The following is a 23,787-nucleotide window of genomic DNA, read 5'->3' on the forward strand; positions in this document are numbered from 1 at the left end:
CAAGTAGATTATTAATTGCAATATTCCCTGAGTTGACTTTCATACAGCTCTGCATTAGTGCAGCTTGTTACTGAGTACAGGCCTCTGTGACCGTTGTCCTGTCACCTCCAGGGTTCTGCCCTCCTTGCAGTGGGTTCCTGCCTTGAATCGTTAAAACACGCAGCTCCACGGTTCTGCCTCATTCCAGCAAGGAGTAACACTAAGCATGAAATCACTCACTGACCTTGCCAGAGACTTACAGTGTGAGCCTCTAAATGCCTGGCCATGCAAGGGCAGTTTCCACAGAGAGGTGCTCTCACCCAGTTCAGTAAGCTGGAAGGCCATTGCTTCAGAAATTACCAGGTTATTTAATTTATTGTATATCTCTTGGTACCAGGTATGACTCAGTCACTGAAAGGAGGTTTAGAGGAGCTGGAGGATGACTGGGCAGGATGCACATGAGGGCACAGACCTATCTTCACCTTTTCCAAAATTGCACACAACAACTAGCAAAGCTGGATGTGCGTGAAGGACAAAATGCTCTGTGCTGTCTGTGGAAGTGATGCACTAAACTCTCTGCTGTGTGTTGGCTGAGGCTTCAAGGGGAACTTCTGCCAGTCAGATAGCTTTGTATGGCCCAAGGTGCTATGTGCAACCTCTTCAGAGCACCTCTGCAAAACAAAAAAAAGCTCTGAGAAGTGGTCAAGTAGTTGATAAGTATTTCTTGTGCTCATATGATGATTGCGCATCTATACTGGCCTCCCCACTGTTTCTGTAGCCTCTGATAGTAGTGATCAACTGATGGCTGGTATTTTAAATTCTGCTTGTGCAGTTTCTACTTCTTTATTTGGGGCAAAATATGGAAGGAAAATACATGGTCATTATGCAAATGAGTGCAGTAAATAAATTCCATTTGGCTCAGCTTTCTTATATCCAGACCTGATCCACACAGCACATGCCATTTCTAGCAAAGGCCAGGGGAGGTTTAACACAGCAGGTCTGGCCCAGTGACAGAGTTTGTAGCGGCAGATTCAGATACATTTTTAGGGGATGTCTGTATGTGCCATGAGCTCATTACGTGTGGGAAGGGATGTCTCTTGTCAGTACATTGCTCTTGTGGTTTTCATTGCCTGCCACTTGCGCATCAGGGAGGCTTGTCAGCAACCATTTTTGCTGATGGAGAAGCAGAGGCACAAGGCGTGGTGTGAACAGAGGGCACACATGGGCTGGAAGCCTGCTGGAGCCCTGAGCTGCGCTGTAGATGCTTCCCAGCCAGTTTGCCAAACCGACTTCAAGAACAGATAAGAGATGCCAGTCACGCTTGACTGGAGTTGAGCTGAGGAGTAGCTCAACTGAAAATGGGCTCAGTGGTGTTTGTTTGTTTGTTTTCTGAATTGTTTTCAAGATGATGTGGTTTCAAGATTGCTGCAGCATTTAAAATGAAAACTTCGTGCGATTGTAGTTGCAGCAAGAAGCTGATTCCCTGGGAGTGACTTGAAGCGGACCAATTCCCAGCTGGCCACTGCCACAGCTTTACCTCAGCCAAGTTTCTTCTCCCTGCAGCACCATGCACAGAAGGCTTCAAACGTGATTGGAACTTGGTCTGCTTTTGCAAAAGGATACACAAAGTACCAGTTTTTTCATCTGGAGTGTTTAGTGAGCTAATAGTGCTGAAGAGCATGCAGGGAAGAGTGTGGTGTGGCATTCATTTGCTCCCAAGTACTTTCTGCAATAGTGACAGTTCCGTTTTTCCTTCTTGTAGACAGTAGACCAGGAAAGACGATCTTTGATCCAAGTCCAGCTGCCCTTCCTGGCTGAGTGCAGGGTATTGACTGGAATATGTTTGGATGGTGAACTGTGCTTTGTCTGCTAAAAACAGAGCCATTAATAATATCTCTGTTCATTGCAAGTGCTTGCAAATTCCTGTACCGTTGCAATTCATTGTAACTAAAATCCTGATCCATTTGACTTTCTATCCAGGGGGAGAGCAATTGCTGCCTCTTCAGTAAATAGGTTCGGTTTTATTTGGCCTTTAGCAGTAATAGTATTTAAAGTATCTTGGCAACTATTCATTGAGGAGGGTCCAAAAAAAGCACTTAACAAAATCAAGTGGTAGCAGTAATGAAGTGCTAAAGACACTGACGCTTTGTTTATCCTCTTGAAAGCTTAGAGGAGGTTTCAGCGGCTCCTCCTGTTTTCTCTGCCTCTTTTAACTTTTGAACCCGGCTCGTGGGACAATCTCTGCGGGGGCCTGGAGATGAGGCTGGCTCCTGCATCTCACGCAGGGCTGTCGGGATGTCCTGCACTGGGATGCTGCAGCCAGGGGAGCTCAGGCAGTTATTCTCCCCGGCCCTCCGTTTGAGGTCAGGCATGTGCTCTAAGGGCTCAGCCAATGATTTAACAGGAGAGTATCCAAGTATCTGAACTGTGGGGCTGTCACATCTGCTCATGTTTGCTGCTACAGCTGCTCTGCCTCATGTGAGTAGAGCTGTACTCATAAGGATGGGATGCACAATGTCACTCCTAAAACATCGGCTCTGTAAGGTCAGTTGCACAGTTGTCATCTTTCTCCTTCTCTGACAAGGGAGAGATTTGGGGCTATGCCTCCTGTTGCAGTGCTCAGGCTACACACAGCAGCTGCCTTTTCAGTTTGCCGGATGGGTGCTTGAAAACCTCGGAGGTGCCTCAAGTCAGATGTTTTTATGGCAGCAATGCAGCCCAGTTGGGAGTATTTTCCTTTCCAAGAGAAGAACCGACTATTTTTCAGACCAAATGAAGCCACCTGTTCGGTTAACTGGGCTTCATTCAGTCCCTAGGCAGCCCTTCACAACCTTTAGGGCCCAAAGGAGTCTTTGAAGTACCATTGAATTTCATTGTTAATATCTCAGTCATTTACCCTGAATAGAAGAGGGTATTTTTTCACTGCAGGCATGAATAAACTCTCTAGATTGCAGGAAATAATCCCCCTTAGAGGAGAGTTAAAAGCACCTTCTTTTAATATAAGATGTGAGGAGGTAAGAAAAAGGAAGCCTCGTGCCAAGCTCTGCCTGGGACCACATCAGCTTTTTGTAAAGCGCTGGATTTTGCTCAGTGATTAGAAACTGAATAAATCAGATGAAAGGAAGGAGCCGATGACAGGGTGATACATGTGTTGGAGAAGGGGAGGGAGTGGCAAAGGAAAAGCATAATGTGGGTGACTTTAATTATGTGGAAGGTGGGAAGATTGGCTTCCAATCCTGCACGGCGTGTGCAAAGATATATTAGTCTATATTCTGTGAGGGGTTGATGAGGTCTTCAAGAAGATGTTGGTAGTTACTTGGAAGAAAAAGGTGCGCTTGCTGGCAGTATTTATGAGAGCTTTAATTACATTTCACAGACTGAGTTCCAATTAGAAGGGAAGAAAAAAAATAGGAAAGAAAAGATGTACAGCTTAAGAACAAGGTGATAAATCTCTGGCTAAGGATAATGGTAAACAAGGTAGCTGTACATCATAGCATCACTCACACACTTCTATTTTTAGTTGTTTATTCCTCCTCCCTTCCTCCTCCCACCACAAGCAAAATGCTCATAAAGGGGTCAAACGCAGGCTTCCGTTATTCATCTTCAAAGAAGCGAGGGAAAGATCATTTGCAATTGCTGCACTACAAGGCTATTACTTTTTGCCAAATCATTAACTGTGTCATAAAACAGCACTCCAGAAAGGCAGACAGAGACAGATCGCAACATTTGTCTCTGTGCTTGCATGAACAGTGTGAAAATATTGCTATCATTAGTGCATCCTCTCACATTGTGCTTAATGCTGCAAATTCCCACACTTTGGGATAACCCAGGTTATAATCTCACCCAGTTGGCTTCTTACTCAGGTGACTGTAATGTCTGATTATGTATTTTAATGTCAGGAGGGAGCACTGAAAGAGGATCTCTAAAATTGTTCAACACTGGCTTAATTCTCTTCCTATTGTAGGTAGCTAGGGATTTTGCTGTTTAGTTTTCTGGACAGGTAATACCTCTGAGTTTCGATGGCTTTGACATATCTGTCTTGTGATAGCCCTCTCTTGTGCCTAGAAAGTGAGCTTTTATGTACTTTTTATTTATTGGTGTGAGGTGTTTACCAGTAACATGCCAACAGCTAATGTAGGTAGGGGGTTTATTTTATCTGATGATGCCATGTTAGATATGGGGAATACCTTGAATCTTGTTAAGTAAAAGTAAGACTGCAAACAATTTATGCCAAACACTGAAGCTCTAGCAGTAGGAATCAGCTAGTGAGATTGCTTTCACTTCAGATAGCATCAGTCCTCCCACTGATTAATAAGAGGACTAACAACTGTTCTTAAGAGTAGCGAAATGGCTGCAATGAATCCTTGTCACTACTTCCCAGTGAATGGGAATTTTTGTTCTTCTGTAATTCCACGATCACACTCAAAGTTAAGCAGATCAAAGGAGAAACTCCCTTTTCTTTGGTGCTGTCAAACCATAATCCTTGTTTATTTAAAAGAAACTGTGTCAGGAGTAAGGTATGATGGAGTATAATTGCAAAGTTCTTATTTGGTAATTAGTATCTTGGAGCCATCTTAATGCTATTAAGAAACAGGCATAATTGCATGTAGGAGGTGTATATTCATCATGGGAGCTGGCACTTCAAACCATTAGGAAACATCTATAGCTTTGCTGCATTCTGCTCAGAGATTAATCTAGTTTAGAACACTTAAGAGCCTGCCAGAGAGACACTCTTGTCATCCAAGCAGTTGTACAGTTAAGTGATAGGAGAGAGCTCAGAAAGGCAACAGATGCTTCCCATAATCCTGGTACAATCATGTTGCAGACCTCTGATATTTATGCCTTTCAGGAATGCCTTCCCCATTACTGGCAGCAGTGTTCACCACTGTGTGTTTTGTACACACATGCACAACAAAAAAAAAAAAGTGAGGGACAGGAGGGAATCGGTTCATTTCAGTGTGAGCTCTGTCTGCAGGTATTTCTGAGTGCCAGCAGAGGAGAGATGCTTGGGCTCGGGGGAACAACCTGGAAGAGAAATGCCTAGGAAATAATTCAAGGCACAGGGCTGTGCTTCATTCAGTGAGAAAAATTGTTGTTAGGATGTAAGCATGTTTTCTTGTCAGGCCACCAATGTGTAGTTAGAAGCAGCTTGTTATGGAAATAAGGCTGGAAATCATGACTAGGAATAAGACAGAAACAACTTGCCAGAAAGGGAGGCTTTTCAAAGGAGATTGTCATTAGCGGTTAGGCAGCACTGTGGGCTTTTTAATTAAATGTGTTTGGGAAGGAATGGACAATGAGAGTCTTGGAGGTGGGATTTTTTCGGTCGTGGGCCTAAAGCTACCACCAAAGGGGAGGCTGAATGCACTGTGAACGTCGCCATACTCGGCGAAGAATGTGAATGCCCTTCCCACAAGTTTTACAGGTGGAGAGAGAGAAAGCGAAGGATTTGCCAAAATCTCACCACAGGGCTAGGAAGAGACCAAAAGCCAGCGGAGTCTGGTGGCAGTGCATTCCACTGGAGTCAGGGTTATGCCATGAACTTAATAGTTCCGCTGTGTCCTCTTCTTTTTCCCTCTATGTTTCTTGTCTACTTTTTAGTGCTCAGTGTACGAATGCAGAGTTAGCTGAGTCCTTCCTGACAAAGGCTGCTGAACAGTTCAAGATCATACAAGTGATTACTTCCAAAATAGGATGACTGTACTTTTCTGTGTTAATTTGCAGCTGACCATAGGTTCAGGCAGTTTTCTGGGACACGGTTCATTCATTACTTTGGCTAGTTCACTGTCTAGTGGACTATTTTATGCTATCTTTCCCCATTCCTTGGTGGATCAAATTCAAGTCTTAGTTGCACAGAAGCTACTTCTGAAGACCTTGTTGAGAGTAACCTTTTATGTAGAGGAAAGTAAGGTTTGACTTGATGGCTTGGGTAGACTTGAGCCTTTTTATTTATTCTTCTGAACGTGTGTGCAGCCACAGCTTGCATTTGTGTTTGAGGTCATCCTTGGAATTTCAACTCTAAAAGTCTTTTTTTGGTTTTCCTTCTTCCAGGATGCTGAGAACACAAGATCTTCAGTGCATGGAAGTATAGTAATTTTGATATTCATTCTTTTAGTAATGTAATGTCTTGCTGACCTTTGCCACAATTTTCTGAGAATCTTTTTACCAAGTCGTTTAGTATGTAGACATAGTATATGATCTTACTGAAGAAAAGATGAAGTGGAGAGGATCAGCTTTATTATTGGGTCAATGAGTGAGATATTTTTGGGTTCCAAGAGCTTATCATAGGGACCATCCTGGCTCTTGCCAGTAAGGAGATGATCTTAAGAATTAGATCACTGAGATAATAATATACTGCTGTGTTAGACAAGATTTATGATCAAGAGAGGATATGGGCATTTAATGGCCCTTTTAAATGTCACATCCAGGCTTTAAAGGCTATGTTCCAAATAAACAAAATAAGACAGTAGCTATCTCCAGAAGCTTCTAAATGAAAGCAGCACCCAAATGATACAGGTAGGAACTTCCAGTCCATATTTATACAGCAGATGCAATCCTTAAGTGGCCATTGGAAACCATGAAAAGGCAATAGCAATATCTTTTTTGAGATACAAGGTAAGATGTGCCCATGCAGTCAGAGTGCCTTTCATTTAGCAGGAGAAAGAGGTAAGCAATATGAAGCTCTTATCAGAGCAGTACACAAGCAGTTTGACAGCCATTAACGGCTTGAGTAATTTTGGTTGGTGTACAATAAATAAAATGATTGCGTACCATATGAGGTAATACACGGCCTTGCAAACAGTTGTTCAGCAGCTGTATGACTGGATGGGATTTTTTTTTTCTGGCAACGTAGCATTTCAAATGAATGATAACACTGAAAAAAAAATACATTTCTAGTTTTCTTTCATAAATTAGTCACTAGTAGAAGAAGGCCCATGAGAGGGTAGTCCATGGAGCCTAAGCAGACTCCGCTATTGGGTAAATCTTTTTTTTTTTTTTTTTTTTTTTTTTTTTGTAATTAACAACATACAGCAAGATGGGCAATACTTACAGTGTGGTGATGTCTGATAATATACCCCAGGGATGAATTGTTATTGATTGAAAGGAAGATGAAAACTCAGTGATGTTTTGTGGAAGAGCTAAATTATTTCTTCTGGCCTTAATATTTAGAGATGTTGGTTTAAAATTGATTATCTTCCTTTACCTGCTGCCTATAAGCTTGCTAATTCATTTTGAATGAACATAAAACAAGTTCTGGTCCAGATCAGTTTACCTATACTGTTTTAACTGAACTGTTTTAAATGTTACTCTTTGATAAGCCTGCTTAACTATCTTTAGCTCTCTTAAGGTAAGGATACTTCTCAGTTTTAAGGGGAAGTTTAGCAACATTTGAATATTTCACTGTAATTGAATCCTGATTTTAACCCAAGTCTTTTTTATTCTTGCATTCACTGAAGAGACTTCAGTAACTTGAATGCTTTACCCTTGCTACTGCTTGGAAGGCAATCCTGTAAAAATGGGATCAATTACCTGCATTGTTAGGATCCAGTTTTCAATACTGCTGAATTAAGAACAGATAGGACTAGTTAATGATTGTTTTCCATGTATAAAAGGCGGAGTAAATAAGGAGAATAGAAGCTGAATTGTGAGAGAAGGTAATCTCTGTTTTGTTTCTGCTGTAGCTTAGTGTTAATCAATTATCATATCAGAAGGCAAAGAATTGAATGTATCCCAGTATCTACACTTCGTTATTTAATCATCCTGCTGGATTCATAGCATTCGTCATTCACATTTTTAATGCCATTAACTGTTACCTCGCCTTTATAAAGGGCATATTTAAGGAGAGAAAGTCATCCTGATAGGCAGTGTCCTGTGGAATAGAATAGCAGTCAAACCAGTAGGGCTCAGTTTCTGGCTCTTCAGTCCGAGTATCTTGAGCTCTGGTCCCATGAAGATGAACTGTTGACAAGTGAATCTTGTGGGTCCCTTCCAACTTGGGATATTCTGTGAATCAGGATGCAGGGAGACTTGACTCTCCTTCATCTTTTCGTAATGAGTTTGTGGCAGTTCTGGATTAGAAGAGGTCATCAGAGCCTCAAGATATGTTTGGGAGTGCAGCTTCACAAATGATTACTTTGGAGCATTAGGTTGCATGGTTCCTGCAAGCTTCAATCTAGCCATATCTGCAAGTAGTAAGCCAGTACTTGGCATTTCATAGCTGGGAGGTGAATAGATCTAGAATGTGAATTTATGGCATATTTTTTCCCTAATGCTTTTGAGAGCAGCACTATCTGAAATACAAACCAAAGCAGGCATAAAATCCTTGCTGTGCTATTCCATGTGCAGATATCTTGCTTAATATTTGATCTGCTACATCCAGCAAAGCAGAGAAAAATACTGCAGCAGGAGGACACCAGTTCAAGCCAACTAATATAGATCGCATTAAGTGTGTTGCAGGTGGAAACCTGTTTGTGGACCACAGTTTTGCTGACACTGGAGGAAAGTTAAAGATATGTCCATTTATTTATAGCACGCACAGCTACAATTTAAAGCATTTGAAATCTGTTGGGACTGTTTAGCTTCATCATGAGAATCTTATAGTCAGGTGCTTGGACTGTTTTCCTGTTCTGGAGCATTGCTCTGAACTGCAGAGTCTCTGGTGACGTGGCTGAGTACAGGTATTTAGGACATAATCTGTCAGCAAAAGTGGGAAAAATCCAAGCAGAGATTCCCTGTGCAGTCAGCAACTGGATTTTTACTTCAACAGCGTTTTGATTTAGAGCTGTTTCTGGAGCATTCTTGAGTTTGTCTTTAAACCCTTTTCAATGCCTTCAGAAACCAACTGGACTGAAAAAGCCTGCCGTGTTTTGTCAGAAGAAAGCTTATGTTTGTAACATGCAGGAAGCTAATATCTCTGCAGAGTGGCACAGTCAAGAGCCCTGCTTTCATACACAGCTGCACCTATCCCATTCACAACACCAATGCCTGAGCTTTGTTTTGCCTGATTGTGATCTCTGCGTTTTCACCTCGGCAAAGCAATGTACACAGAGCTCATCTTTAAGCACACAACTAATGCTTCTGCTTGGAGACAGAAGTTGGAGAGTTATTAAATTAAGAAAATTAAGCCTTTAGCACAAACTGCTCTGTAATTTTACTTTTTGTCACTCATGTAGGGCTTTTGTTCCACGTTTGAGCTCAGCATGGTGTCGCCAAGTTGCTTGTGATTTAAATAGAAGAAGCTGGCTGCCAGGAGTAATGCTTGCAGGTATTCCTTCCTTTCTTTGTTTGCCTTAGAGCAGAGCCTGCAGGACAAAGCAAAGACAGTGCTGGCAGCATCTGAATAGTTAGTTCCTGCCCCTCAAATCAAAATAGATAAAGGAATTATCATTATCTTCATTGCACAGGTAACAGCAGCAAAAGATGAAATGACTTACATGTGGTCATTCTACAAGTCTCTGGCAGTGCCAAAAAGCAGGGTGTTATCTCCTCTGGTCTGATGCTTTATCATTGTGCCATCCTTTTGCATGACTAGCCACTTGCAGCAATTCAGAGTTTTCCCTTACATGTCCTGGCACAAATGTGCAGGCTGATAAATTGCATGAAATGCATGCTTCCCAAATTTTTGCCTTTCAACATCCATGCTATTTTTGTCACTCACCTTATGATGCCTAGCCGTTTGTCTGGAAGGATCTCAGGATATGTTCATCTAATCTACTTTAAAACCTCCAAAGGATGATGCCACAGGTTCATGGAGTGGTATTTATTTTTTTTCCTGGTTCTTCATTATTTTTGTACTTAGAAACTTTTCTTAAATTTAATTCTGTGCTGTCTTGCTCTAGAGAGAGCCGCTTTTTACTTATTTCGAGACTAATGTTCTCTTTCAATCCTTTTTCTTTTGGACTCAGCAGCTTTGCTTCTTTATCTCTAATCATAGCTCATGCTTTTTCTTCTTGTGCTTGTCCTCCAGTACCCCCTTGGATTCCCTCAAATTGAAGCATGCTTTTCCTGACATGAAGCATTCAGAAAGTGGCACAGGAGGGAGCTGCCAAATTCATTGAGCACTTTCCGTTTCTCCCTAAGAGTCTGATAAATCAGTTCTTTCCTCTTGGGAAGCCATAGGTTCAAACTGGAGGTATTGTTCCTTCATTCAAAAGGAGCATTGCAAAATCCACCATTTTGTGCCCACTGTTCTCAAGCAGCTGTTTCAGTCAGGTCCTTCACATTAATTGCATTTGAGCATTTTACACAAATGCATGTGAGGAAATGCCTGCACTTGGGTAGCAAGAACCTAGCTAGGTAGCTCTTGCAGAACTCTCACTGGGATTCATGCCATAGCTATGGCTGCTTATGTGGTGGGGTTGAAGACTGGACACACCATGCAGCACACTGCTCCTAAGTAGAAAGACCTGGGGTGGGTTTCATTCCTTTCATTTTCTTGCAGACACTGCAGAATTTAGCTCTTGGGAAGTTGGAGGCACCAAAATTTCCATTGGTAGTATCAAGGATTATTTCCCCAGCACCTGTAGTGCATTATGATACACACAGAATTTGCTAGTTAGCTTTATTTCAGTGCTAGGAACGTGAGATTTTAGGGCAAACAGGTACCCCTGGTCATGCTGAAGTGCCAGACGTGGGCAGCGTGTCAAGGTTGGCAGGAAGAATGAGATCTGTTGGATTTTGTTCTCTGTCTGCCATTTCCTTTAAAAAGGGTGATAGACTTTGCAGCTCTTGTCCTGACCCAGAAAGCCACCATCAGTCCGAAGCCAAGGCTGGACACAGAGACCTGCTAGACAAGGGTAGGATGGTTGTGAATTTGTACATCAGAGGTATATAAACCTTCTAATTTCAGCTCTTCAGTCACGTTGGTGCTTTTATTTAATTATTCTAGGTTTTTGTTCTTACATAACCTATTAATTTCAAGCCTTCTATTCTTTATGGAACTTGTTTATGGAAAATGTCGGGTTCATGGTTATGCAAAGCAGTGGCCAGCTGAAGGTCCTATTGAAGATGTGGAGCTTATGCTTTTTTTGCATTTATATACAAGACAATAGAAGAAGGATGGTGATAGCAGAGAAAGAGTACTGCAGGAAATCCAAAGCTATGTTACCACGGGAGTTAAGGACTTACTCTATTCTTGCCTCTGACCTGCTGCACCTCATCAGTAGCTGTTCTTCAAGTGGAAACACAAGGAATTTATTTGGCTGCCCCCGATTCCGTTGGAGTGCTCAGTAATTTGGCTTTAATATTAGAATTCATCAGCAAGACTGATTGGTGTATCATACAGAGTGGCAGGCTTGGCAGAGAAGGAAATTTCCCACGGAGTTTAAAAATGGTCCTTGCCTTTGGTGAATTTACCGGGTTTAGAGTTTCATAGCAGCAGGGAGAAGGATGCAGCAAGACTTGTATGAAAAAAGGAGCCAATCTGGGAATTAAGAAGGTGAGTGATGGTAGCAAGCAGGAACATGTACATTTTGTGCATTTTATTCAGTAGCTATGGTTTTGTTTTGTTTTTAATGACCCATGATTTTTAAAAGGAAGCTTTTCCTTAAATGCAAATAAGACATTAGGTTACTAATGATGGGAGATGGGCTATGATCCAGCAAAGTGCTGACAGCAGTGTTAGTACTCATGCGCTTAAAGTTAAGTGTTTTCCAAAAACACTTTGATGGATCAGAGCTAAAATCCTTATCACCTTGCTGGGAGTGAATTTATAATAAGTGTTGTGAATCAATAGTATTTATTCTTAGGCTTCACAAGTAAACCACTAATGGAATATAGGGAAATTACAGCTATTCTGTGACAGAATAGGGAATCTGATGTTGGTCTTAACCATAAACTGTTCCTCAGCTTTGAGAGGTCTTAACATCTTGATTTTCAGAGGCTCTAGGGAAAAAAAGAAAAAGAAAAAAAAAAAGGTAAAAATAGAGATGTTGCAATTCCCTGTGGATCTCTGCCCTATGGGTAGAGGTTCCCCATGGGATACTCCAATCCAACATTAGTGTTTCAGCATGGTTTCAGTTCAACCTTTCTGTGGGCAGTCACTCCACATCATCGTACCAGGCACAAGGAGCTCTACTGGCCTTACGGGGTACCCAAGCCAGTTCCTGTCATGAGCCAGAAATGATCATTGCTGTAGGCTTGGCACAGGAAAAGAAGCAAGTTACAATCTATTTGGAACTGTCTTTGCAGGACTTGTCATATATTCATTTGTACTTAGACCAGCATCAGTCCTGAGCCTAGCAGTTGGAAATAAGTTCTCCAAATGGTGAATTCTGGCCTGACTTTGGCTTTGGAGCCCCTGCAAAATGTGGATGTTTGCAACCATTCAGGCTTCAGGGGAAAAAAAGAAGCCCAACAAACCAGCTTGGACAGTTGTAGAACATCATCCTCTTTGTAGCCTTCATTGCATAGCCACTCAGTCCTTAAGATTCTCATAAGCTGACATTCTTGATAAGTACTTGCTGAGCGAACAAGCCTGAGTTAATACTTTCCCTCCCTTGAGGTCAGTGTATTCAGTGTTCTAAAACTGTCTATGATATGTCATCTTGGAAGTGACAAAGGAACTGAAAATAACAACAGAATGGAGAATTTCCCATTATGAGTAAAGTGCCAGCAAAGTTCTAACTCCTGAATACTCCAACAATGTGCATTTCCGTGGTGACTGTGCTCCTTAGCTTGTGCTGTCTGGAGATGTACTGCTAATGCAGCAAGAAAGCTTGCACATTTTTAACTTAAAGTTTGTAAATCAGTGTCTTGTTTTACAGTTTTCACTTTTTGTGTAAGAGTATGTCTTGCATCTGTGATAGTAAGGGACTGAAAGCATGTGTATTCTGCTCAGTAAACAGATGGCAAAGGGCAAGAATCCAATTCATTTTTTGAACTCTTGTGCTTTCTTAACAGTCTTACCCAAGGTAATTTAGTGTTTGGAGGTGGCAGTGATATATGATAGATTCCATTAAAAATTCTGACTGGTGTGTACATAAGTCTGACCCCAAGAGATCTGTAATTTAGAGTCCAGATCCTGTGATGTCTTAGGCAGTGCTAGTAATCCTGTCACAATCACAGTGTGTCATAGCTGTGCCATGGCTTAGTTTCTTTAAGATAAATGCTTTAGAAATTATTTGCTTCTTTTTTTCTATGCAAAGGTGATGATTTTGGAAAAATGCATGCAGGCAGCAAAGAGGGTTGGTGTGTGCCCTGGGTAAGGAGCATCTTTGGGCTCTGTAAAGGGAGAAGCCAGACTGCCCTCCGTATTGCTCAAAGGGCTTGGTAGGGGTGAGCCTGCTCTGTTGAAGATAGGCCCTTCGGGCACTGTTTTGTCTTCAGTTCTGAAATCACAGGAGCCCTTGGATGTGTGTGCTGTCTCCGAGTGTAAACTTAACGAAGGATGCTAGAGCGGGAAAGCTGTTTTGTTCTGCATGGGTGCCGTGCCCATTACCACTGAGCCGTGAGCCCGGAACAGGTCCCTGAGTGCTCCTTTCATGCCAATCCGTGTAGTAAAATGTTAGCATGGAAAAAGTAGCTGAGCTGTGAGCTCTGCCCTGAATCTGCTCTGCTCCCTCTGACAATAAGGAAAGCTGAACAGCCTGTTACAGTGATGTGAACAGCAAAGCTTGCATTGACAGCAGCCACAGTCCTTTAAAGGGTACCTGTTGAGCACTGCTTTTTTATGTTTAGTGACATATTTTGATTAATAGGAGAAAGCTGCATGCAAATGTTTTAAAGCTGTGTGTTTTACTGTCTTTGCAATCTAAGCACCAATAATCAGTAATTAATTTTAATAGCAATACATATTTTATGGATATATTTTTATTACCCAAGTGAATACAGTGAGTATTTGAGTAGTGGTTTTGTACATGCAGTACTGCTGCTTTCTTGCTGTCTGTTCTTTTAATGCAGTTTACTTGCCTGACTAAATGTTATGGCTTGAGTATTCTTACACAGATTTATAGCAAGAAACAACTAGTTCTTTATGGGTAGGTAAGTTGATCATAGAATTACAGAATGGCTTGGGATGGAAGAGACCTTAAAGACTGTCTAGTTCCAAACCCCTGCTGTGTGTAGAGTTGCCACCCACTAGATCAGGTTGCTGATCAACTGATGGTTGGGCTTGATGATCTTGAAAACCTTTACCAAACTAGATTATTCTATGATTCTATAATATATATATATATATATTTCTGTTTTATTCTAGTCTATTTTGCTTACTCTGTTAAGAACTTGCATATGCATGCACAAGTTTTTTTTGGTGCAGGGAATTAAAACAAGAAATAGGATATTTGGGCACAAAGAAATCTAAAAAGCTTAGATAACACTGGCTCATTGCAGTCTCAGTCTCAACTGGCTGTATCTAGTAGGTGTTACACAGATCAGAAGCAAGAGATTAATCTTTATCCCTGTGCTAATGCAAATTGCAGGCAGATTACTTCTGTTATCTCTCTAATGTGATCATGAACCGGAGAATTTTTTTCTATTCTGTATCTTCTAACTATGGACACTTCTCAGTAGTGGGGCTGCTGATAATTACAGGCATCAGGTTAGTAGTGCCTACAAAACTATGGTATCCATCCTGTTCTCTTTGCCTGTAACATAGGTACTTTTGTAGTATCTTAGGTACAAGGACTAGAAGCATAGAGAGGAATCATCTGAGAAAAGCTTTGTCAAAGAGACAACATGATCTCCAAAAAGAGAACTGAGCAGCATTTTGGCTATCACATTGCACAAAGCCAACATTGCATCTAACTGGGAGGCATAGAGGTCTGGCAGCACCTCTGCTCCATGACCAGCTCAGGCTTTGAATCATGTCTTACTGTCAACCCCAAGGAGATGCATTTAATCTTTTGGGAGCTTGGGTGATTTCCACCCAAAAAATTGCCCCTTTTTGTGTAAGGTAAATCTGGTTGCAGGTTACTGTGGAATCACATTACAAAAACGGGGTCCTGCCTTTTCCCATGGCCATCCAGGGCTTGAATAGGGTTCACTTCTCCATGTGACACAGCGTGACCTCTGTGATTTTATGGCACACATCAAGGCATCTCAGGTTTTGGTGTTCAGAATGGATTTGAGTAACAGAGACTGAATTGTTCAGAAAGCTGGCATTTACCTCAGGTGGTGTTCTTGGGAGGCAGAAAATGTGAATAAACACTATATGTTTGTTGCCAAGGAAATTTGAAGGTTGTGAAGGAAATCTGAAGGTTGTGTTCTTGTTTTGATATTTGAAGTGTGAAAAGATGTTGCATGAATTCCCTATTTAGTCAAGCGATACCTTGAAAAATCGTTCAGGAGGAAGATTTCCATATTTGAATTGTGTTTCAGGACTGACTTTGCATTTTGCATGGTGTTTGGATTGAACCTATGGCAAAAAAGCAGCTCTTGCATGTAGGGCCTGTGAAATCCCATGTAAAATCTCTGGTAGGATTGAACTGACGTTCAATGATACAAAGACCTTTCATTTTCTTTACTCTGTTTGCAAAAGTACTTAAAAACAATTGCAAATTGGGATCTGTCCTGTTTGTCTAAGTAGCCAAGTGAGTGTTGTTACTGTTTTTCCTCACATGGAAAATTGTGGTTCAGGTTGGATATTAAAAGTTTCAACATAAAAGGGAAGTTATGACTTAAATGCCAAGTTCTGATCCAAGTCTAATATCCACAGTAAAAGTTCCCCTGGGGAGCTGTTGAGTTTTCAGCTTTTCCAAAAGCAGATTGTTTCTATACAGAAATGCAAAGAGATGGTACACTGAAGTCCTCCTTTTCCCACTTCTTTCCAAAAGAGTATTTGTGTTTTTACAAGTGTGCATATCTTGAAGCCTTCTGCAATTTCACATGCCTGTAGTGTAGTTCATTGAATAATGCAGATGTTGCTCCAATCTCCAAAGTCACCAAAGGCCTGAGAAAAAAATTAAATAATGTCACTAATTATAAACTGAGTGAAAAATTGCAGTAAACCAGGCTTTTGAAGGGGAACCTGAATTACTTGTCTTGTGGTTGCTTTTCTGCTGCATACAGCTTTCGTTTTCTTCAATTGGAACCAGCCTTACACGTTCATTAATGGTAGCATAAATATTTGTTTCTGTGATGACAGATGAAGGTATTGATTTAATCACAAGTATAAATTTGACTTTTAAATCTTCTTGCAGACTGCAGAAGAAATGTAGCATCAGAGGTAGAAACACCAGGGCTTATTGAGAAGTCTGAAGTGTTAGATCCCAAATGTTTGCATGTAAGGAAGTATAATCAGATTAAAGGAAACTGCAAGTGCATGTAAAACAGACGTGAAAAATCCATAGCATAGTGAGGGTGCTGTGAGCTAGTGGGTTTTGCTTGGTTTTACCCATGAGTTAATGGAAAAGCGTGCTCTCTGTGGAGGTAAGGGTGAGATGGGGAGCCATTAGCTGTTGTTTCTGCCAGAGTGAAAAATACCAAGACAAAATAATTGGGCTGGAGAGAGCATTAGATAGACCATGAGATGTAGAAACTGGATTATTTGTTTTATCTTGCTGCAGTGGTCATTCACCTGATAACATTAGTTTCCCTCAAAATATAATTAACATTTTATTCCCATAAGCATTGTTGTGTATTAGATGTTAGTAGGACACAGAACACTATTTTGTAAATACTGAGTTTGGTGCATAGATAGCTAATTCAGTGCTAATGTCATTATCAAAGGTTGTGGAGGAAGAATGTCCTAAAGGGTCTATTCCTCTTGAAATCATCTCCTGTAGTTATTCCGATGTGACTACCGGTGCATCTTCTGCAGAGTCTCGCATTTATTATTCTCCTTAAGAAATGTTAGAAAAGGAATTTTAAAAAAATGTCAAATCAATTCTGTGATTTTATTTGCTTCCTGATTAATCCTGGTCTCTGGAAAGCAAAATGTACATTCCCAATTTCACACCTAGTTACATCTTCTGTTTGCTTTCATCACACGCATGGCTGTTCTCAGGAATGGTGAACATAAGCATAAATGATGCAATATCCCTCTTTGATTTTGAGTGTTTTGCTTTGAAATTAGTGGAAATGTGCAGATTATCTGTAATGCAACATGTAAACAATTGCTATGTACATCCACTCTTTGTAGTGTCAAGGCAGAGTTTTGAACAAGGCTTCTGTCTGTTTGCATAAAGACATAAGAGATTACAGCTTTATATATCCTGACTCTTACGTCAGCATGGTTTTTTTTTTTACATGTTATACTCAAATGGAACTACTCCGTGGCTTGCCTTCTTTCTATTAAAAGGAAGCTGCCCTTGCAGAAGCAGTGACCTTTAAAAAGCAAGTTTCGAGTAATCCCTTTATTTTCCTGAGATCATATAGCACAGTATCCAGTTGCAGGCTTTTAAGATGGAATGATTGCAGGCTTTGTCTGCTCACCCAGATTGCATTTCTTTTTGTTTGACAAAGAAAACTCTAAAATACTTATACCTTCCTTCCTAGGTTCACTCTGTGTTGAGGATGCAGAGTAGTTGCCATATCATCCATGCACCTCTGGGATTTATTGAATTTACTTAATTGGCCTTTATCTCACAGTTACACTTTAACACCTTTTTTGAAGGAGATTCAAAAAGGATACAGTTACTCCTTTTCTAATTCACTTTGAGAATTCGGTTACTCATTTCAATATCTTCCCTTCTTTTCCTGGTAGAATATTCTGCATAGCCACAGCTGAACATTTGAGACTTATGTAGCGAGAGATTTAAGTCCATGGAGCTGCTAACTAGCAAAGCAAAGGCCTATGGCAAAGCAGACTGCATTTTAAAGTGGAAGCTGTGTTTTAGGGGAGTATGGAGTCTACCACCAGCTATGGAAGCCTGTGGGTAGGTGTTGTAGATATTCAGGGCATTGGAGAACAGACCCGGAGGGATGCAAGCCCGTTTTCCCAAGTCCTCTTGTGCCTCCATCACCCACAGCATCCAAGTGACTCAAGCTCTCTGTTGAAGTCGAATGTAGAATTGCCTGTTACTTGGTATCCCCCACCCACTTTTGATGTGTGTGAAAACCATGTTGCTTCCTTTGCATGAAGGAAATCATCCTGTTTATTAAGCTCATTGCTTGCTGTGTCTTCTCAGGGCTAACATATCTGACAGTATACAGATGCACAACTCAGCTGTTTTTGCACAACATTCATTTAGACACCTGGACTAATTTTTGGAAGGTCCTATATCAGATTAGTGGATTAAGTCTAGGTTGATTTTAGCTTTCACATAGTACAAGAAATTGTGGAGGACATTAGCTAGAGGGTAAGGTGACTTTCGTGGATGAAAGCACCATGTGGTGCTTATCTAAATAACACGATCATCATTCAAATCAAGGTGGTTTTTACTTGCTCAGTGGAGCAGTTGTCAGCACAGTGGTGTGTGCACAGCTAAGGAACTAGCATGTCTGTACAGCTGATGCCAGCTCTCCAGCAGAAAACAATATGGAAATGACCAACACCTCTCAGGATCCTCTGAGAGCCAAGTGAGTGAGAGATTAGTAAACAGGAGTGAGAAAAACTGGGATTGAAAAGAGGCTGAGATGCAGGAACTTGCTTAAAACAAGAAAGCTCACTGCTAACCGTCAGGGTTTCCAGGGATAATTGCCTGGAGCTGTTCCCCTACTCTTTTTGGCTGAAGATCAGACTTGGCAAACTTAATTCGTTTGTTGTCTTTATTTTACTTAATTGGTTTGGGGCTTTTTTTTTTTTTTTTTTTTTTTTAATTATTATTATTATTATGAAAATCAGTCAGTCCAGTCTTCAGGAGAAGTAATTTCCAAATAACTTTTAGGAGATTTAATGTGTTCTTTGCTGCTTATCTCTGCACTCAGTTCCCAGTATTTCCCCAAGGGACTTTGCCATCGGTCCCTGCTGTCCCTGTGCAATCCTTGCTGAGATCTGGCCTGTCCAAAGGGTGATTCAAAGACTCTTGGCCAGAGATGAGCTGATCTTCCTCTGGGGAAGCTGCTCTTTCTTCTTCCCTGAATTTTCCCCAACCCTTTATTTATTTATTTATTTATTTATTTCACTTGACTTTATTTTCCTCATCTCTGGCATGAAGTAATTGGGATTTTGTGGTTACATTTCCCACAACAAACTTCACCTACGTGGCTGGCAGGGATGATTTTAAAAAAATAATAATAATAAATCCCAAATGGCACAACATGAAAAGTCTCTGCAGTATCAGACTGAAAACAAAGAAGCAAGTTTGTTTCCCATACACATGTGTGCTGCAAAGGACAGATAACCTTCCAGGGCTGCATCTTACAATAATAAGCAGAGCTGTATAGCTCTTTGCATTCTTCGGCTTCCCCAAGCACACTGTAAACTTCTGAACTGTGAGCAGGGATTGCAGCTCGGTTTAAATGTTTTAATGTTTAAATACTTATGGATGCCATTTGCAAGGAATTAGCATCACTACGCAAGCTGCAACACCTCGGTAATATTTGTTATTGGAGAGCAATTGAATTCTAAAGATCAGAAGGGCCTGCTGTCCTGTTCAGCGCTTCCAGAAACAGGTGCTGGAAGGTGCCTTGGCTTCAGTGAGCACACAAGGCAAAGTTAAGGAGCCTGCATAACTGAAAGTGTTCTGTGTGTGCTGAAATGCATACCTGCAAAGCAACTGAAGGATGGCAACATGTAATCAATATGTAATTCTGTTGTGGTAATATAAGCCCATGACACATTGGAAAAGTGCTTGAATAGACAAGATGTGGGGTTGATGAATTTACAAATGCTTGAAAAGACAAGGTGGAGGTATAAGCCACTAATATCAGTTCCTGTTTTTATTTTGCTCAAGTGGGCAATCCTGGTCAGATCCTCAGCTGCTGAAAATCTGTGCAAGTCCACTGCTTTTTTGGGATCATGCTGATTTGATTTGCCCAGAGCAAGTTCATTCTCTTGAATCTCATTTCTCCTTGAATTTTGTCATCTGTTGGTTTATCTAAATCAACACGTAGTGGAATCCAACCTTTTCCAGAAATGCCAGCAGTGGCACAGGTTGGTTGCTCAGCATTCATTATGAGCTTTTCATGTGGACTTAGTCCTAACCTGGGGTAAATCATTATTGCTCTAATTGAGGCAGCAGGCAGCACAATTCCCAGCTGTTAAAAATGGCCAAATACCACCAAAGTGAAAACAGGCCCCACTGATTTGCAGTAGCTAAGGATGACATGCTGATGAGTTTGAGTTCAGAAGGGGCAGACCATCTTACTAACCATGGTTTTGTCTGTTCTGTTTTTTCTCCTGTCTTGCAGCACCTTCTCCAGTCAGTAGTGTGAAAAAAGGGAAGATAACTAAAAATAGCATCTCCCTTTCCTGGCAGGAGCCAGATCGACCCAACGGCATCATCCTGGAATACGAAATCAAATATTTTGAAAAGGTGTGACGGACTGATTGCCGAGCATCCCAAGTACCTTCTCTTTCCTGTCCTCTTCTTCTGGTTGTAATTATCTGAGTCATGGAAAGGAATGGAGCAGTTTTATGCATAAATCAATGTCACATTGATTTTGCAGTAAATGATTAGGAAGATTTGAAATGAGGGTGTTGTTTTCCATTAGTGTGCCGCTTCTCTTGAACAAATACATTAAATCTGTGTCAGATTCCTCCTCAGCCTTATCGCATTAAGGTAGAACCTGTTCAGTATATCCTATTCTATATCCTCTCAGAAATACCAGGCTATCCCTTGCACTTGGTATTTCAATTCCTCACTTGGTTTTGTATCCAGGGTATAAGGAAGGAAGGGAGGGTTAAAATGAGGCAGTGTCTGTTCTGATGTGAAGAAGGGCATCATGGCTTTTAAAAGCTTGCCTTTTTTTTTTTTCTTTTTCCCAACTCTAAATCTCTGTGTAACGAGAAACACTTTTCCTACAAAGGTTGACCATCTCTGCCCCTGTTTCAAATGGTGACATCTTTTCTTATTGAAAAATTAGTGAAGTTTAAAACAAAATGCCAATAAATGAAGGCTCCGAGATGACCTGATAGAGGTCTTTCAGTATCTAAAGGGGAGCTACAGGAAAGAAGGGGACAGACTCTTCAGCAGGGTCTGTGGTGATAGAATAAGGGGAAATGTTTTCAAACTGAAAGGAGGTAGATTTAGGTTAGATATAAGTAAAAAATCTTCTCCAGTGAGGGTGGTGAGGCACTGAGACAGGTTGCCTGGTGATGTGGCTGATGCCCTGTCCCTGCAGACTTTCAAGGTGAGGCTGCCCTGGGCAGCCTGCTCTAGCTGTGGTGTCCCTGCTCATTGCAGGGGAGTTGGACTAGATGGCCTTCAAAGGTCTCTTGCAACCCTAAGGATTCTATGATTCTATTAAATGCATTTTTTGAAAGTAATGTTTTGTGAACTATGCAGCTCAACTAAGATTTCCAAAAATCAGATTTGAGGGGTTCATCTGAAAAGCAATTTGTAGCTTTAGCTGGAAATGTAACCAGGCTTTCTCTCTTAAAAATGGAAGAAAATAATGAAATTGAGTCGCAGTTCTCGTGTTGTTTTGTTTTTGTTTTTTTGTTTTGTTTTGTTTTGTCAAATTTCTATTTTATAGAAGATCTTTAATTAGTTTTATTGCATAGGTAAGGACACTCAGCACTCAACAGCACTGGACCACCTTCCTCCTCATCCTCTTCTTTCTTTCTTTCTGGGAGAGATTCAGTCCTGCAGTCCAAGCAAACCTGGGAAAGAGATTAAAAAAATTTTCTTCATCAGGATAAAATGTTTGTTTTTTTCTTTTCTAATTGAGAGAGCTTGGACAGGGTATGAGTGGCTTAAATAGGGTTGAGCCCCCGGCTTTCTGCCCAGAAACCTCCAGTGGTGGAAAACCAGCTGGATTTGCCAGCAGTCCAAATTTTGGGCAAGAAGGTGCTAACCAGCCCATTGTTTTCTGAGGACCTGTTGTAAGTCCCTCGGGGAGCTCTAAGGAGAGGTGATCTGCATTATGCAACTGAGGAGGAGTGAAACCAGATCCCAGAGCAGAAGTTAGAGGAAGTGTGCAAGTTCTGTGTGCCTGATGTGTTCATTAGGATGTGTGGGAATGGCACAGAACTGCACCAGGAGATGTTCAGACTGGGCATTAGGAAAAATTTCTTTACCATGAAGGTGATCAAACACTGAAGAGACTTCCTGGTGAAGTGGACGATGCGCTTCGTGCCTGTCAGTGTTCAAGAGGCATTTGGATAATGCGTTCAATAACATGCTTGAACTTGTGGTTAGCTCTGAAGTGGTCAAGAAGTTGGACTCCCTGATCTTCGATGGTTCCTTCCAGCTGAATTATTCTATGTGATATTTAAAAAAAATCAATTGGATGTCATTTATTGGGGTACTGAAAGTACTGCTATAGCAGAATGGTGGGATTCCAACAAAGTACGAAGAATCAGGATATGGTTTTACTGGAACTAGTGAATTTCAGATTTTTTTATTGACTTTGAATGAATGTTGTGGTGTACTGTCTCCTTACCTTGGAGTGGCCTGGGAAGATTAGCCTCTAAACTTTAATGATGAGCAAATAAGGCTGGAAAAGTATGTTTGTTCTATTTAGTTTCTTTCCAAACAAAAGATAGGGTTTTAGAATCTTGTATTTGTGATCAAAAATTTATTCACAAGTAGCTTCAGTAAATAGTTCTTAAAGTGCAAGTCATTCATGGGAAGGTTGTTACAGTCAGACTGAGTCTATGCTGTCTTGATTTATTTGTTTCAGGCTGGTAGCTAAGCTTAGTGTCTTCTGTAGGAAAGCTCAAGTGTTTAAATGTTTGCAGAGCCAGCAGTGTATTGAAAATCTAATTGGGCTGACATGCAAGCAAATATGTGAACTAATATTCACTTAGTGCTTTTTAACTATTCATTCAGTTATATTTGGGATGTCATCCTTAATCGTTCTTGTTTGTTGTCACTGTCATTTATATTCTCTTGGGTTTGAGCCCTTTATAACAGTGAATTCACAGTGTTCATTTCCAGTGGATAAGAATGATCGATATTAAATGTTTCAGAAAACTGAGATTCATCAAATCACATTCCTTTAAGAGAATTCATTCCTTAACAAGAAAAAAAGAGCAAGTAGATACAAATACCTCCAATACAGTCCTGCTTAGCTATAGGCTTCAGTGAGAAAATAGGTGATCCTACATTTGGAGATTCCCAGGGCCTCAGACGGATGTGTTATTCTCTGTGGAAAGTTGCCCATTAAGTGGGAAAGAAAAAGAACAGTGAGTTCAGATCCTAATAGAGGTGCAGAAATCTTGGTGGAAAATTGCCCCAGACTGCTGTTTACTTCATAATAATTTAGATTTGAGAGGGTATGGTGAATAAAACAGTTTCCTAGTTTGTAGTCCTTAATTTATGAGCTCTTGTCAAGATTATGTGTTACGGTAAATAATTCTAAGAGTAATTACTAAGCATTTGAGTGAAATTTTAATCAAAGAACTGAAACTCTTTCACATTAGAAACTGATTTAAATTAAGATTTATTTCAAGCGAATTTTCTTCAAGTTCATTTCTTCAGAAGAACACTGCAAAATTAGTTATCTTCCTGTAGTTTTAGTTGGCTGTTCCTGGCCAAGATCTAATTCGTGGCTCTAGAAATGCCAGCATAAAGTTGTACAATGTATAATGTATGATTCTCTTTTAGGCTTAATTACATTACTGAGCGCTAGTTTTTGCTATAAATCAAAATCCCTCTTTAAGGTAAAGGAACTGTTTTCTGCTTTCCAGTGCCTTGGGACTGATTTTTGTTTGTAGTCTGAACCTCTCATTTGCCCCAGGCATCTCTATGCCAGCTGCACTGCCTTTTAAGACGTGCACATCCAGTGTGACAGAAAGCTGCCCCCACTACAGTGCCAGTTCTG

General features: G+C 40.8%; 1 protein-coding gene across 6 annotated transcripts in view; it reads left to right on the top strand.

Annotated features, from left to right (window-relative positions):
• Positions 1 to 23,787, top strand: part of EPHA5 (EPH receptor A5) — a 198,614-nt gene that overhangs the window by 120,345 nt on the left and 54,482 nt on the right. For all 6 annotated transcript variants that reach the window (XM_042812275.1, XM_042812279.1, XM_042812276.1 and 3 more), the window contains exon 6: positions 20,209 to 20,333. In XM_042812275.1, coding sequence (XP_042668209.1) covers positions 20,209 to 20,333 — 125 coding nt within the window. The remainder of the gene's footprint in view (positions 1 to 20,208; positions 20,334 to 23,787) is intronic.

The sequence above is a fragment of the Centrocercus urophasianus genome, unplaced genomic scaffold (assembly GCF_019232065.1).
Source record: "Centrocercus urophasianus isolate 14NV4802_14NV808 unplaced genomic scaffold, USGS_Curo_1.0 seq_13, whole genome shotgun sequence".
Taxonomy (NCBI): domain Eukaryota; kingdom Metazoa; phylum Chordata; class Aves; order Galliformes; family Phasianidae; genus Centrocercus; species Centrocercus urophasianus.